Here is a 15663-nt window from a genome sequence, read left to right on the forward strand (position 1 = left end):
TGCTCTGCCCTGTGGTCACCCTTGGCCCCGTGCCCATCTTCCTCATCCCTTCTCTGCTGGACGTTTTGTGAGTTTCCCTGTTGATCACGTATTGTTCAGAGCATCTGCAGATTCTTGTGTGTGACAAACCTCATTACACCACTCCCCAGCTCAAAATCCCTTGACCACGTAGCATTACTGACAAGGTGAAACTCCAGTGGGTCAGAAGCTTCCATCTTCGTCTCCAGTGTTTTTCCACACTACTTGCTGGTATCACCCACATTTGCATTTCACTGGTCCTGAACTATCTGTCACTCCCTGAATAGGGAACCCTCTCACCATTATATAATCCCTTCATCTGCGTGTGTGTGTGTGTGTGTGTTACCACAAAGCTAAATACACACACACGTATATAATTTACACCCAACAGTGTATTCTACTTACCTATTTATTCGTCTCTCTTCCAGTAAAAGAGTTGAGTCTGTGGGGAACACGTAGGGTATGTGGTGTCATGTGTGCTGAAATGCAATAATCCACTTCAGGAGCAGAATGAAAAGAACAAAATTTTGCTATTTGCAGTAACATGGATAAGTCAGACAAAGAAAGACTTACATGTGGAATCTAAAAAATACCACAAAGTAGTTAATATAACAAAAAAGAGACAGACGCACGGATACAGAGAACAAACTTGTAGTTACTAGTGGGCAGGGGAGTAAGAAGTACAAACTATTAGGTATAAAATAGGTTACAAGTATATATTGTACAACACAGGGAATATAGCCAGTATTTTATGATAATTATAAATGGAGAGTAACCTTTAAAAATCGTGAATCACTATGTTGTACACTTGTAACTTATATACTATAAATCAACTATACTTCAGTAATAAAAGGAGGAAAAAAATGATATCAGTTAAGTCCTCAGGTTAGTTCATATCAATGAGAAAGATTATTGAATTATTAGATGATTATTATTAGATTAGTAGATGAAGAAAAGAACATAACCAAGTGAATTGAATGCACTAGCTGAAGTCTTCCTAGGTGTGGTTTTACTGGGTGATTGAGAGAAAGTTAAAAACACTAATGCAGGATAGAATAGGAGTAGGGAATTTGAAAAAGTTGGAAAGAGCGGAGCGCAGCGGGGGGAGGAGATGGTTTTATCCAGCCTCTAAGATACAGGATTGGTTCTCATCCATGGGCTTCAGCCAAGAGGAAGATGGCTGTGTTATTGTTGTGATTTCAAGAATGAAATCTCAGGCATCTGTATTTATAGCCTGTGATGTTTTATAGTTGTAAGCTGCCAACAATGTGAGTTCTACTCAAAAGTACAGATGGTTAAAATCCCATGCACAGAAAGTGTCTTTTTCTTGTTGCAGATTCTCCGTACGGGCTTCCTCTTGTTCACTTTCTGTTATATTTTCTGTCTCTTGACAAATGCTCTTGCTCTTTTATTTGATCATTTATGTAAAGTTTTATGCCAAACTTGCATTAAATTCTTTTTCACGTGCTGTATTTGCTCTGATAATTTCCTTCTCACTCTACATCAAATTTTGAGTTCTGATCTATCTTATTAAATAGATGTAACATAAGAGGGTCATGGAACTTTTGAAAATTACCTAATGTGGGCTGTATAAAGTAAAGAAAACTGAAAGAAATAACTAACTGTAACTATTAATAGTCTTCATTCAAGGGCTTCCCTGGTGGCGCAGTGGTTGAGAATCTGCCTGCCAATGCAGGGGACACGGGTTCGAGCCCTGGTCTGGGAAGATCCCACATGCCGCGGAGCAACTGGGCCCGTGAGCCACAACTACTGAGCCTGCGCGTCTGGAGCCTGTGCTCTGCAACAAGAGAGGCCGCGATAGTGAGAGGCCCGCGCACCGCGATGAAGTGTGGCTCCCGCTTGCCGCAACTAGAGAAAGCCCTCGCACAGAAACGAAGACCCAACACAGCCAAAAATAAAATAAAATAATAATAAATTTAAAAAAATTTTTTAAAAATAGTCTTCATTCAAAGTACAGTTAGATTAGATTAACCATGATAGTTTTACATGTACTTTATAGTGTTTTATTTCAAAGTGGAAACACTCCTTTTTTAGAATGATGTCCTAGATTAACTATATCAACAATGAGTATATGACATGTAAGTATACAAGGCACACTTGTAGGTGCAATGTCATTGTTTAGTTGTTAGAATTCTTTCATTTTAATCAATATTTAAAAGCCATATTAATAATTAAAAATCAAAATAGACTAAGGACTAGAAATAGCTCAAGACATTTTTAATGTCTACTAAGTTACTGTATGTTTTTCTTTTATGTTGTCCAGCAAGAAATCATATGATTCTGAGGTATAATAGTTTTTTAATTAGTGACAGTTTAAACTGTGACATTATAATGAGCATGTTCCAGAAATTTGCATTTTCATACTGAACAAAGAATGCTTAACGTTTTATAGGGAATAAAATAATATAGTGTATCTTAATTTTTGATACTACTTAGAAATTAAGAGAAAATATAATTGAGCTAATCATTGCTTGTCAGAAAGTATTTTGCTTAGACCAGAGGAAATGGGAGATTTGTGTTGCAAATACATGTGTTTAATGTCTTGACCATTTTATTGGATTGCCCAAAAAGTTCATTCGGGTTTTTCCGTAAGATCTTTTTGGCCAACCCAACATCATGCTGTGTCTGTTAGGGAGTATTTTATCAACTATATGTGTTCATATTTATTTTAAACTTCGTGTTTGTTTGAAATCTCAAGAGTTTTACACAGATATACTTTGTATTATTTTTTTTAATAAATTTATTTTATTTATTTATTTTTGGCTGCGTTGGGTCTTCGTTGTGGTGCAGGGGCTTCTCATTGCGGTAGCTTCTCTTGTTGCGGAGCACGGGCTCCAAGTGCACGGGTTTCAGTAGTTGCGGCTCGCGGGCTGTAGAGCGCAGGCTCAGTAGTTGTGGTGCACGGGCTCAGTTGCTCCACGGCATGTGGGATCTTCCCAGACCAGGGCTCGAACCTGCGTCCCCTGCACTGGCAGGCTGATTCTTAACCATTGCACCACCAGGGAAGCCCTAGACTTTGTATTTTTAAAGGAAGATAATATGTGTCTATCTATATCTGTCTATATGCAATACATATACACATATATCAGTTTATATGCATATTTTATTGAACTCATTGTCAAAATGAACTCATTTATTTAGGTTATTGACTAAATATGCCTAAGGTTTGACATATTCGTAAAACTAAGTTCGATTCATACACCAGATATTAACTCTAGTTTACCTACGTTTGTCTACAAAAGACTGGCTCAAATCTACATTTCATGTCCAGTGAAAAGCCCAGGGTCCTCCCAAATACTTTTTAATATTCCAAATTCACATTCTTCTGGTCACCCTGGCTTTATTCTTCTACATGCACTGGAGTTTTATTTTCAGCTTGCTATCTTTCATGGATTCTTTCTCTCAACTTTGACCTGTACCCAAACTGGACACTCAGCCTTTTCCTTATCTATACCAACTCCCTCTCTGGCCTACCCCCCATAATAAATCACAACAAAATATCACTAACCATCACCAATAGAGATCACCAATAGCTGTATTATTTACACTAGAGAAAAGGTGTCAACAACACAATACCTATCAACCAGTGAATGGATAAATAAATGTAGAATAGCCATGCAGTGGAATATTATTCAGCAACATAAAAGAATGAAGTAAGGATGCAGCTATAACATGGTTGGACCTTGAGAACATTGTTCTAAATGAAGGAAACCACTCAGAAAAGACCACATATTATATGATTCCATTTGTATGAAATCTATAGAGACAGAAAATCGATTAGTGAGTGCCCACTGTAGGTAGTTGTCATAGGTTGGGAGAATAAGGGTGATAATAAAGGGTATGGCTATTTTTTTGAGGTGATAATACTATTCTAAAATTGATTAATAGTTTTACAAATATGAATATACTGAAAAACCATTGAATTAATTTTTATTAAAATATAATTGACTTACAGTATTATATTCGTTTCAGGTGTACAACATAGTGCTTCAGTATTTCTGTACATTGTAAAATGAGCACCTCAGTAAGTCTAGTTACCATACGTCACTGTACAAAGTTATTACAATACTGTCGAGTCTATTCCCTATAAGGTTCCTTACATCCTGTGCCTTATTTACTTTGTATCTAGAGGTTTGTACCTCATTTCATGTTTTCCACTCATCCCCTCACACCCCCTCCCCTCTGGCAACCACCAGCTTATTCTCTGTATCTATAAGCCTATTTCTGTTTTCTTATGTTTGTTCATTTGTTTTGTTTTTTAGATTCCACGTATAAGTGTAATCATACAGTATTTGTCTTTCTCCATCTGACTTATTTCACTGAGCATAATAACCCTCCAGGTCCATCCATGTTGCTGCAAATGGCATTATTTCATTCTTTTTTATGGCTGAGTAATATTCCATTGTATATATGTACCACATCTTCTTTATCCATTCATCTGTTGATGGACACTTAGGTGGCTTCCATGTCTTGGCTATTGTAAATACTGCTGGAGTGAACACAGGGTGGCATAGATCTATTCAAATTTGTGTTTTTGTATTCTTTGGATAAATACCCAGGAGTGGGATTGCTGGATCATACGGTAGATCTATTTTTAGTTTTTTGAGAAACCTCCATACTGTTTTCCACAGTGGCTGCACCACTTTACATTCCCACCAACAGGGCACAAGGGTTCCCTTTTCTCCACATGCTCTACGCAGTACTTGTTTTTTATTGTCTTTTTGATAACAGCCGTTCTGACAGGGGTGGGTGAGGTGATATCTCATTGTGGTTTTGATTTACGTTTCCCTGATGATTATTGATGCTGAGCGTCTTTTCACATGCCTGTTGACATCTGTATGTCTTCTTTGGAAAACGTCTGTTCAGGTCTTCTGCCCAACTTTTAATTGGGTTGTTTGTTTTTTTTTTTCAATTTTTTTTTAAAAATTTATTTATTTTTGGCTGTGTTGGGTCTTCGTTTCTGTGCGAGGGCTTTCTCTAGTTTCGGCAAGTGGGGGCCACTCTTCATTACGGTGCGCAGGCCTCTCACTATCGCGGCCTCTCCCGTTGCGGAGCACAGGCTCCAGACGCGCAGGCTCAGTAGTTGTGGCGCACGGGCCTAGTTGCTCCGCGGCATGTGGGATCTTCCCAGACCAGGGCTCGAACCCGTGTCTCCTGCATTGGCAGGCGGATTCTCAACCACTGCGCCACCAGGGAAGCCCGGGTTGTTTGTTTTTGTTGCTGAGTTGAATGAGGACCCCTGGGCTAGGGAGACCCATGAGGGGCTCAGATCCCTTGCTCCTTGGGGAGAACCTCTGCAGTTTTGATTATCTTCCCGTTTGTGGGTTGCCAACACAGGGGTGTGGGTCTTGACTATACTGCAGATTTTAAAATTTAAAAGAATGTATCATATAAATCGTATAGTATGTGAGTTACATTGCAGTAAAACTGATATTTAAAAACAAAAAAAAACACAGCAACAAACTACACAGTTTTGTGCTGGCAGCCACCGAGATAGAGGTTTTTTTCTGGAGATGCAGTAGTTCAGATGTCAGGCACAAACAGTTTAAAAATGAAAATACAGCTAATTTCCTACCATGATGCACTCAGGCAGCCCCGCATACAGCTGTAGACTTTTCTTGGAGATCCCAAGACTCTAATGTCGACTGACACCCTTTTGGGTTTCAGCCTTTTTTTCTACCCACCTGCATCCATCCAGGAAAAGCGGAAGTATAATTTATAATTCTTCACTGATAACAAATATTGCAGCAACACACCCTACCTTCATTTCTCCACCTTGAATGCTTAGAAGGCAGTAGCAACTACAGAGAGTTTTGGTCCTCAGGTTTCTGTTTTGATCACACATTGTCTGATCACAGGGGTTTGTGCATTTCAGCTTCGGAACAGAATGGATGAGACTAAACTACAAATCTCTATTGACTCTGTGTTACGTGAGTGGAAACAAAAGTACCTCTTAATAGCGGAAGAATGTGAAAAAAATTTACAGCTGAACGCTCTGTAAATTCCCTGATCAAATTGTGTTTGATGAGATTAGAACCTCCATTGTACAGAAACTTATTTTAATGTTTTCTGTGCAATCTCTTTTTTTTTAGCTCTAGACCCAACTAAAGACCCGTGCTTAAGGCTGAAATGTAGTCGCCACGAAGTGTGCATTATTCAAGGTTCTCAGACCGCAGTCTGCGTTGGTCAGCGGAGACTCACGCACAGGTAACCTCGTAACTCAGTCCCACTGACTGAATGGTTTTGTACCAGGAGTTACTGCAGAGTGTAAATGTTTGGCAACATGTGCTATGCTTTGATCCAGAGTTTACTGAAACAGTTGCAAAACCTTGGCTAATACAATCATGATTCACTTGGGTTAAACATTGTTATCAGTCAGAATTACTCTAGATTATAGAATTTAGGCATATACTGTTAGAGAAAGAGGATTTTGTGAAGATTGTGTTAGAGGGCTATCTATATCTGCATACTTATACTTTTTTCAAGTTTAAGGAAAGTACAGTTTGGGTATCTTCTAAGTATTTCTGCATATGCCAACCCAAAAGTCCTGTATCCCTCAGGGGAGAGTTAGGAACAAAGTTAATAGGAAAAAAAGTGAATGATTGATGTTTATTAAAAAAAAAAGATGAAAAGTCACAAATAGAGGTCTGGGTGTTCAAGGAAGCACTGGTACTGCTGAAGCCCTGGGGTCTGTTCCCTGAAGGCTGACACAAAGTCCCAAGAGGAGAAGAGAGTGTTTAAATATCTTACGTGAGGGTCAGGACTGCTTCTGTAGGGCAGGCTGCATGTGGAGAAGTGTCAGTAATTTAGAAACAGGCTGTGGAGTTTGGTGCTGCGTCGGGATGGGAACATGGCACGACCCACAAAGTGCACATCACTGGGTAGCTGACTGAGGCGGCAGGTATGCCCACTCCCTCTGTTACTCTAAAAGGAATTCCCTTTACGAGAACGCTCTCTTCTGTGTTAGTGGCTGTGATTCATGTTTTGTTTTTACATCAAATGAGCAAGAGAATTTCACTATTTCAGGGGTGTTCAGAGACAAATTGGTTTTTGACTTTAGTGTACTGACATCTAAATTGTGTTAGTCAAACACACCAGCCGACCGAGAATAAGAACAACAGAGAGTGATAAGGTAAGTAGCAGTTCTAGGAAACAGCCAGCAATTAAGTTTCTTTGATGTTCCTTATTTACAGGGAAGCACTTACACATTAAGCCCCTTATTCCGTGCTGAGTAGATTAGCGGGGGTCTTCGTTCCCTTTGCCCAGGCGGTGATGGCTGAACCCAAATACCGGGGCAGGTCAATGTAGCCGAGATAGAGCTTTGGGAATGAGTTCACTTGGGACAGAGAATCGTGTCATATCAGTAACTTCCTCATGGAAGTAATAGAGGGATGGGGAGAGAGAAGCACAGCATGGGGCCGGGAAGTGTAGGAGCCCCCCCAGGAAAGAGCATTTCCTGAAGTCAGTGCACTCTGGGCGCCGGGGGGAGTTACAGGGGGGTGAAGCATTTATCAGGTATTTACCCCCAGGCAATCATGACCTCTCTGTCAGTTTTATAGGAGGACAGCACAACTTTGCGCCAGAAGTTTAGTTTTCTCCGTATTTCCCTAGAATTCCAAACAGTTTCTGAATCTCTTGGAATTCCTATTAATTAGTCATCAAACATTTAAAATATTAGTATGGAAACATACATGTAGGGGTGTGGGAGAGGCGATTTCTGCTTGAGAAATCAGGAGGAGGATGGTGTGGAAATGAATTCCTAAGTTGCAGAGTTCATCGCTTCATTTCATAGAAAAGCAAAACTGTTTCATTGCACGTTTCCGAGACCCCGGGGAGATTTCCATGCACTCACGTTTAACACCTTGGGAAAGGCTCTTCTGCCGTCTCACCCCAGCTCCCTGAACCCCAGGAGGAGAGCAAGTGAAGACTTCCCAGTTAATAGCATGTCTGGGGCAGAGATGGTCTCCTGACGACCGCTGACCAATGAGCTGGGAGACGCTGAAGTAACTGACGTCACAGAGCCAGGGAGTTTCAGGGCATCCATTCCTGTTTACTGACACCTGTGTCAGTGCTTTTTACCAATGTGCATCTCACTGCTTCTCTGACTTACTGTAAACAGACTTAACTACAGACAAAAAGAAACTTCCTTAACCTGGTAAAGACTCTCAGAGGCCAAGAGCTACATTTGAGTGTAAGCAGGTGGAGCGTCCTGAATCAGGACCACGGCCAGCTCTGCCTGGGCTGCAGTGGTGGGCTGGGTGAGGGCTGAGCTTTGAGGAGGTGGGCATCGCGGAATGTTTTTGTAAATAGTGTTTAGTCCACTTCTGTTTCCGATAGAGACTTTAAAAATTGCACTCAGTACACACTATATCGATAAATAAAAAACTAGTTTCCGAAGAAATAAACTTAATATTTGACGTGCTTTGAGGATGTCAGCACATAGGGAACATTTACACAGCACTTAGGGAAGGAGGGCTGCCATGCAGTGTGATTAATAATGTAAATAATCGACTAATATAAGTAACGTAGAGCTTACATTGGGGGATTGTGTGCGTTTTAGGGGGGTGAGGCATGGAAACAGAGAGAAGGGGCTTAATTAATCAGTTTCGGCCATTTTCATTGCTACTGTTTTTCATTTATAGGAACAGCTTATAGTTTCTTTCCTCGATCTCATGTAAGAGAAAAATGAATCCTTGCCTTATTTCAAAGAGTTCTTCCTAAGCTCCTCCCCCAATTAGATAGCACACGCTTGTCCCTGTTACCTTAGTGCCCTGGACTTCTCATCCTGTGACACCCATCATCTAACACCATCTCCTCAATTGACTGGATATTTCCTGAAAGTGGGTTTGTGTCTTATTCACCACTTTAGACTCAGAACCTGGCATACTTACTGGCTAGTGTATATGTTTGTTGAAGAGTGTATTAAAATACCTGTTATTTATAAAACATTTAGAGGAAAAAATGAGTAGTTTGATCAATTGAATTGGTTAGTCTAGATAACCTCAGTCTAAAAGTTGTTTTCTGTGCTTATTTGTAGAAGGTGGTCTGGGAAGGGCGTAGAAGTCAATCAACAAATGTTTTAAAGTAAATGTATTGAATGATTGAAACAAATAAGTTATTGCCAGAAAAAAAGGGTGAGGAAGATATGAAATTGTGAGGGAGAGATTAGTCCATAACTGTTTGAAGAAACTGGTAGGTACTCGCCTTAGATTTGCAAATACCTCAGATAATTGGTAAATATTTCCTTCCTTAGTGCTTTCAATAACATTAATTGTCTTCTGACCAGAGAAACAGCCTGCTTCCAAAGCTCACTCTGTGCTTCACGCTGGCTTTGCAGACGTAGAGCGTTGTGTCAACTTCCAAATATGTCGTGTTTAACGTCATGTGTTTGGACGTTTGTCTCCTGATGGCTTTTTCTGTGAAGAATTGGCCTCAGACAAGCATGAAGCCTGTGTTCTTGTGCTGCTTTCTGTTACTCTTCTCGTTTCCATCACTGTGAAACCAAATAGTTTTATGAACAGTGAGAAAGAACATGGACTGCAACATATTTTCCACGATGGCAACGTAGCCAGTTGTGTAGGGGTTTGATACGAAGTGTGTGCTGGCTTCCCAGGTATGGCTCTGATCCCCTGTTTCACATTGTTACTCTGGGGAAAAGCTCCCAGTATGCTGATAGCTAAGGGTTTTGTTCCATAGTGTTTGTGTGCTGTGAACAGGGGTCCAGGGTTTGCATATTGTGAGCAGAGCCCAGGGTTTTTGCTCCTTTGCTGCCTGTACATCTGCCGGTAATTAGCACTATTTCTAGATCAGTGTTTTGGGCTTCAATCGATGCTGCTGGTATTAAAAAAAAAAAAAATGGTTTGGCAAAATAAGCAAGGAGCAAGGTTGTAGAAGTTGTTATAGGACAGAACCAGCCCTGTTAATTTCTGCTTCATTTACACCAAAGGTTGAAAATAAAATCAATAAGGAAATGCTTTTGGCCTCCTAAGAAGGCATTAAATCAAAGAATGATGAAGCTAGTTTAAAATGCTCCTTATCAAAAATAGATATCAAAAGAGAGTGAATCCTAAAGCTCCTCTATTTTAACTGTATACTTTTGGAATTCATAGTTTTAATGACCTTATTTAAAAGATGATCTAATTTCTTTGGGTAATTATTAAATGCATGGCTATGGTATTTATATTTCCATTGCTATACTGTTGAGATATTTATGATGGGAGGATTCAATCTCAAGGCGTAAGTTTAGCAGAGTCTCAAAAATATTTAAACGAAATTGAACTTACCATAACTATTTTGAAGTAATGACCCTCTATGGTATCAATATCAATAACAGTATCATACATTGATATTGTTCTTAGGGATAGTGAAATCCAACATTTATTTCAGACTTAACGTGTGCAAAGCTCTTCACTGAGTGCCTTAAATTGATTTAGTTTTTACAACAACCCTAGTGCTTTATACCAAAGATTATTGTGCCCATTATACAGAAACAAAAGCTGAAGCTCAGAGATTCTGGGTATTCTGCCTGAGATTACTCGTATAAACCGATAGAGAGAGAGAGATAGAAATAGGGCAGATTGAAGATTTGAAATCATGTCTACCTTTTTTTATATAAGCATTCCTTTTTTATAATAAATGGACTTTAATTGTGTTCGTGGACAGATGTTTATGTAACTCATGGAGTATCTCCATGAATCTCTTTGGTTAGAATATAGACCGTTTGCAACACCGTTTTTTTAATAGACTTTATTTTTTACAGCAGTTTTCGGTTTACAGCAAAATTGGACAGAAGTTAGAGAATTTCCCACGTGCCCCCTGCCCCACATGTGCACAGCTTCCCCACTGTCACCACCCCCATCAGATGGGACATTTGTTACAATTGTAAACCTACACTGACACGGCAGGGTCCCCCAAAGTCCACAGCTCATATTACCTCTTAATATTAATTGCATTTAAAAAACAGGTCATAGTATTTTGAATACTACAGTGAATTAGGGTAACGTTTGATTCCTCTTTTTAAGACACAGATAATAGCTAAACTTCATAGTGTTTCATTTATGTCTGGAACTTTTCTAAAGATATACATATTATATATAATAAATATATATTTGTCTGTATATGCATGTATATAGTTGCATACAGACATATGTATGCATAACTAATTTAATCTCACAACAGTGATGTGAGGTGAAGTGGGTTACAGTTATTACCTTATTTTATTCGTGGAAAAAGCTGAGACACAGAATTTATAGAATTTGCTCAAGTGATAGATTTGGACATTGAACCTGGCCATTGAGGTTCCAGAATTTATTCTCTTAATTATTATGTTGTCTTTTGTAACATACTATTTAATATTGATAAAGCATTTATATAAACGAGGCATTCTTCTAAGCATTATGGAGATAACTCATTTTATCTTAAAACAATCCTACATTCCTTTACAAAAATCTCTAACGACCACCTGATATATAGTTTCTCAGCATATTTTAATGCACATCCTTTCTTCCTGAAAATGCAGTTCTTTGGTTCTCCTTTTATTCTGATATCAGCCTCAAGAACCACTTGGGAATTGCTTAGAAGAAGAAAATTGAATTCGTTAGACTGTCCGTTTAGATCAGTCCACATGATTTGGTCAAGTTTTACTTTAGATGTTCCCCATCACACAAACAGAAATCACATTTCTCAAATATAGAACTAAGTAACATTGACAGTACTTGTAAAGTGCACAGCACTCGTATCATTACTGTGATATTATTTCCTCCTGTTGAAAGTCTGACATCCTCAGGCAGCCCCTTCTGACCTGACCTGGCAGCTTCCCAGCCCTTGGGGCAGGGGGCAGCCCTGTCAGGCAGGGAGCTCTCTGTAGGGATGTTTCAGGACACACGCCTGAGCCAGACTGCCTGCCTTCACGGTCTCGCCTCCTCTACTTGGCTGTGTGACCTTGGGCAGGTCACTTAACCTCTCTCTGTTTCAGTCTCTTACTCTGTCAAGAAGGAATGAGAAAACTTGTACTTTCTGATGATGTTTGAAGGATTCATGAGTTAATATACAAAAACAATTAGAACAGTACCTGATCTAAAGTGGGCGGGCCTAATACAAGGGTCAGCTACTGCTACTTTTTCCTAGACATGTTGTGTATTTTGTAATCATAGACTTTCATTATGTCTGAGTTTTTCTCTAGTTAAATGTTCTGCCCATCTCTTCCCTTGTTTTTCTGGCATATTCTCCACTCTGCAGAAGCTTTTAGCACTAATGGTTAATGGTGTGTAATTTGAAACTAGACTGGCTGGCTTTGAGGTCTGATAGAGGATGACTCTGAACACATTAAACTCCCCAAGACTCAGTTTTCCTGTTTGTAAGACAGACGTGATAATTATGCGATCTATGTTTTTGTGAGAATTAAAGACATCATTTGTGTACAGCTCTTTTCACAGTGTAAGCACTCAGTAAACATTAACGATTGAGAAATCTCAATTCGGCTTTCTCCCACATGTCTCCCAGGCCAAGGAAGAATCAAACTCTCCTTTATGACTGTGTGCATAGCACATTAGAAACACTTTTAACCTCCCTGCATTAGAGTTGTTTGTGTTTGTATTTAATAGGTAAAGGTTGAGTTGCTGTTGTATGTGAGAACATTGAGTGGCTCCCGTCATGAGGGTGGGAGATGAAGATTCCTGTCTACTTCGTGTAAAAGGACGTGTGTGATGTCGCTGTTGAGGGTGGAGAGGATGAGGACGTGGGGAATATGTGAGGACGGCTGCTCAGAGGGAAGAGCCGGGCGTCAGTGCTCCCGAGAGCTGTTAGGTGCTGTGACTTGGACAGCCTTGCTGCCTTCAATGATTTTTCTGGTTCATGTCGTTTACCGCTGCCTGTTTCCCCGTTCCCGGTGAAGAGAGACTTCAGACCAGGAAGCCCAGAGTACACGAGCGGGTCCGCCGTGCGTAGGACCTCCTGGACTCTTTGGCAAAGTCACCTGTGGTGGCCTCGGGCATGTCCTCTGTGTCCTTTCCGAGGGCTGGAAGCCCAGTGGGCAGCCCCGGGCATGGGGAACGGAAGGAGATCGTTCATGCACAAGCCCTTTTCTCTGCCATCCTTTCTGGCTCCCTGACAGTCTCTTATACAAGGAAAAGAGTAAGAATTGGGGAAAAGTGCAATGAAGGAAGATTCAAATATTGCTCGATGAAGTACAGTTTGCAGAATAGACCAGAGAATAGTGAGGCCCTTGGAGAGAGGAAAAACTGGGTAATTCATGAAGAAGGTAAGTTTTAGGGATGTACTTTAGGTGGATCTTAGGATCTCCTAAACCCATGTCCTTTAGTGATGGGGATTAAGAGTCTCAGATTCAAAGTCCAATTACATTAATTAGATTTCTGAATTATAGGAAGAGAGAGAATTACACAGGCCAAATAGCTGCTTTTTACATTAAACAAATATCCCGTCCTTTTGTCTATAAGGAAGTTAAAACTGTCTATTATTCTTATTTTTCTAGATAGAAATCTATTTCTATATTGTCATAATTTACTATTTTGAAGGAACTGGAAAAAAACCATGACTGTTTATTAGTTAAATATAAAAAAGTAGGAAAATACTATACAAAAATGGTATAATTGACACCAACTTTAACATTTTCCTTGAACTCTTATGAAAACAACATGTGGGAAGGGAACCCCTTTAAAAGATAGAAAAGGGGGTACACAGTGCACGCTCCCTCCCAAGAACCCTCAGGCCACTCCTGCTCTTCCAGAAACTTCCTACACACACAAATCCATACAAACACAATTATCTCCTAATGGGAGTGTTTTATGCATGTTGTTGTGCTTTGTTTTACTAACTTAATATGTTTTGCACATTTGCAACTCAGCATATGCATCTTACTCCTTTGAACGGCCATAAAAATCCATGACATGTATGCACCACAATTTATTTACCCAATATCTCATTGACGGACATTAGGGTTAGTCCTAGCTGTTCCTTTTATACTGTTACTTACCGCACTCTGTGGCGTACACCTTTGTGTCCACGTGTGCATATTTTGACCGTAAATTCCTAACAATTGAGTTGCTAAGTCAAAGGGAAAGTATATTTAAATCTTGACAGATGTTGCCAAACGCCCCACAAAGAAATTGTATCGGTTTCTCTACTTCAAGCAATATATGCTGGTGCCTGTTTATCACACCCTTGCCAGTACAAAATACTGTTTAAATATTAGTAATTTAGAATTTTCAATTGTTATAATTTATTCTTGACTTTAAATTGGTTTATATAAAATCATATGATCCTATCAATAGATGCATAAAAAGCATTTGACAAAATCCAACACCCATTTATAATAAAAACTCAGTAAACTAGGATTAGAGGTGAACTTTCTCTGCTTGATAAAAAATAATCTACAAAACACCGACAGCTAACATCATATTCAATGTGAGAAACTTGAAGTTTGCCCACTAAGATCAGTTACAAAGCAAGGCTCTCCCCTCTCACCAATCCTTTTCAACATCATATGGTAAGTTCTAGTTAATTTGAAAATAACAAAAAGGAAATAAGTGTATACATATTGGGAAGGAAGAAATCAAACTGTCTTTGCAGATGAAATGGTCATCTGATATAGAAAATATGAAAGAATTGACCAAAAAAACCCTGCTAGAACTAATAAGCAATCACAGCAAGGTTGAAGGATACAAGGTTAATGTACAAAGGTCATTTCATCGCTATATTCCGGAAATGTACAAGTGGAATTTGACATTAAAAAAAACAATAACATTTTAGCAATTTGGTTAAAGTGTTTCTATGGATTAGAAGAACTGATGTTGTTGATGTGTCCATACACCCAAAGCCATCTATAGATTCAATGCAATCTCTATTCAATTCCAGTGGTGTTTTTCACAGAAATAGAAAAAGCAATTCTATAATTTGTATGAAACCAGAAAAGATACCAAATAGTCAAAGCAATTTTGAGAAAAAGAACAAAGCCAGAGGCATCATGCTTCCTAATTTCAAACTGTACTACAAAGCTATAATAATTAAAACAGCATGGTACTGACATAAACATGGACATATAGACCAATGGAACATAACAGAGAGCCCAGTAATGAACCCCTGCATACACTGTCAACTAATATTTGACAAAAGAGTCAAAAACACTCAATGGAGAAAGGACAGTTTCATCAATAAATGGTTCTGGGGAAACTGGATAACCACATACAGAAAATGATACCGAACCACTTACAAAAATTAACTCAAACTGTATTAATTAAACATAGATCAGATACTGTAGAACTCCAAGAAGAAAACAGGGAAGAAGCTCCTTGAATTGGTCTCGGCAATGATATTTCGCATATGACACAAAAGGCAAAAGCAATGAAAGCAAAAATGGGACTACACCAACCTAAGAAGCTTCTGCACAGGAAAAGAAACCATCAACTAAATGAAAAGGCAACCTACAAAATGGGAGACATATTTGCAAACCACATATCAGATAAGGGGTTGTTATCCAAAATATATAAAGAACTCATACAAGTCAATAACAAAAAAACAAACAATCTGATTTAAGAATAGGCAGAGGACCTGTCTAGGCATTTTTTCAAAGAAGACATACAGATGGTCAGTAGACACATAAGATGCTCA

General features: G+C 39.2%; 1 protein-coding gene across 5 annotated transcripts in view; it reads left to right on the forward strand.

The window, feature by feature from the left end:
* Positions 1-15663, forward strand: part of SPOCK3 (SPARC (osteonectin), cwcv and kazal like domains proteoglycan 3) — a 445863-nt gene that overhangs the window by 177853 nt on the left and 252347 nt on the right. For 4 of the 5 annotated variants that reach the window (XM_068552511.1, XM_068552512.1, XM_068552510.1 and 1 more), the window contains one exon: positions 6132-6246. The exons of the other annotated variant lie outside the window; for it this stretch is intronic. In XM_068552511.1, coding sequence (XP_068408612.1) covers positions 6132-6246 — 115 coding nt within the window. The remainder of the gene's footprint in view (positions 1-6131; positions 6247-15663) is intronic. 5 annotated transcript variants of the gene reach the window in all.

The sequence above is a fragment of the Eschrichtius robustus genome, chromosome 10, assembly GCF_028021215.1.
Source record: "Eschrichtius robustus isolate mEscRob2 chromosome 10, mEscRob2.pri, whole genome shotgun sequence".
NCBI lineage: Eukaryota > Metazoa > Chordata > Mammalia > Artiodactyla > Eschrichtiidae > Eschrichtius > Eschrichtius robustus.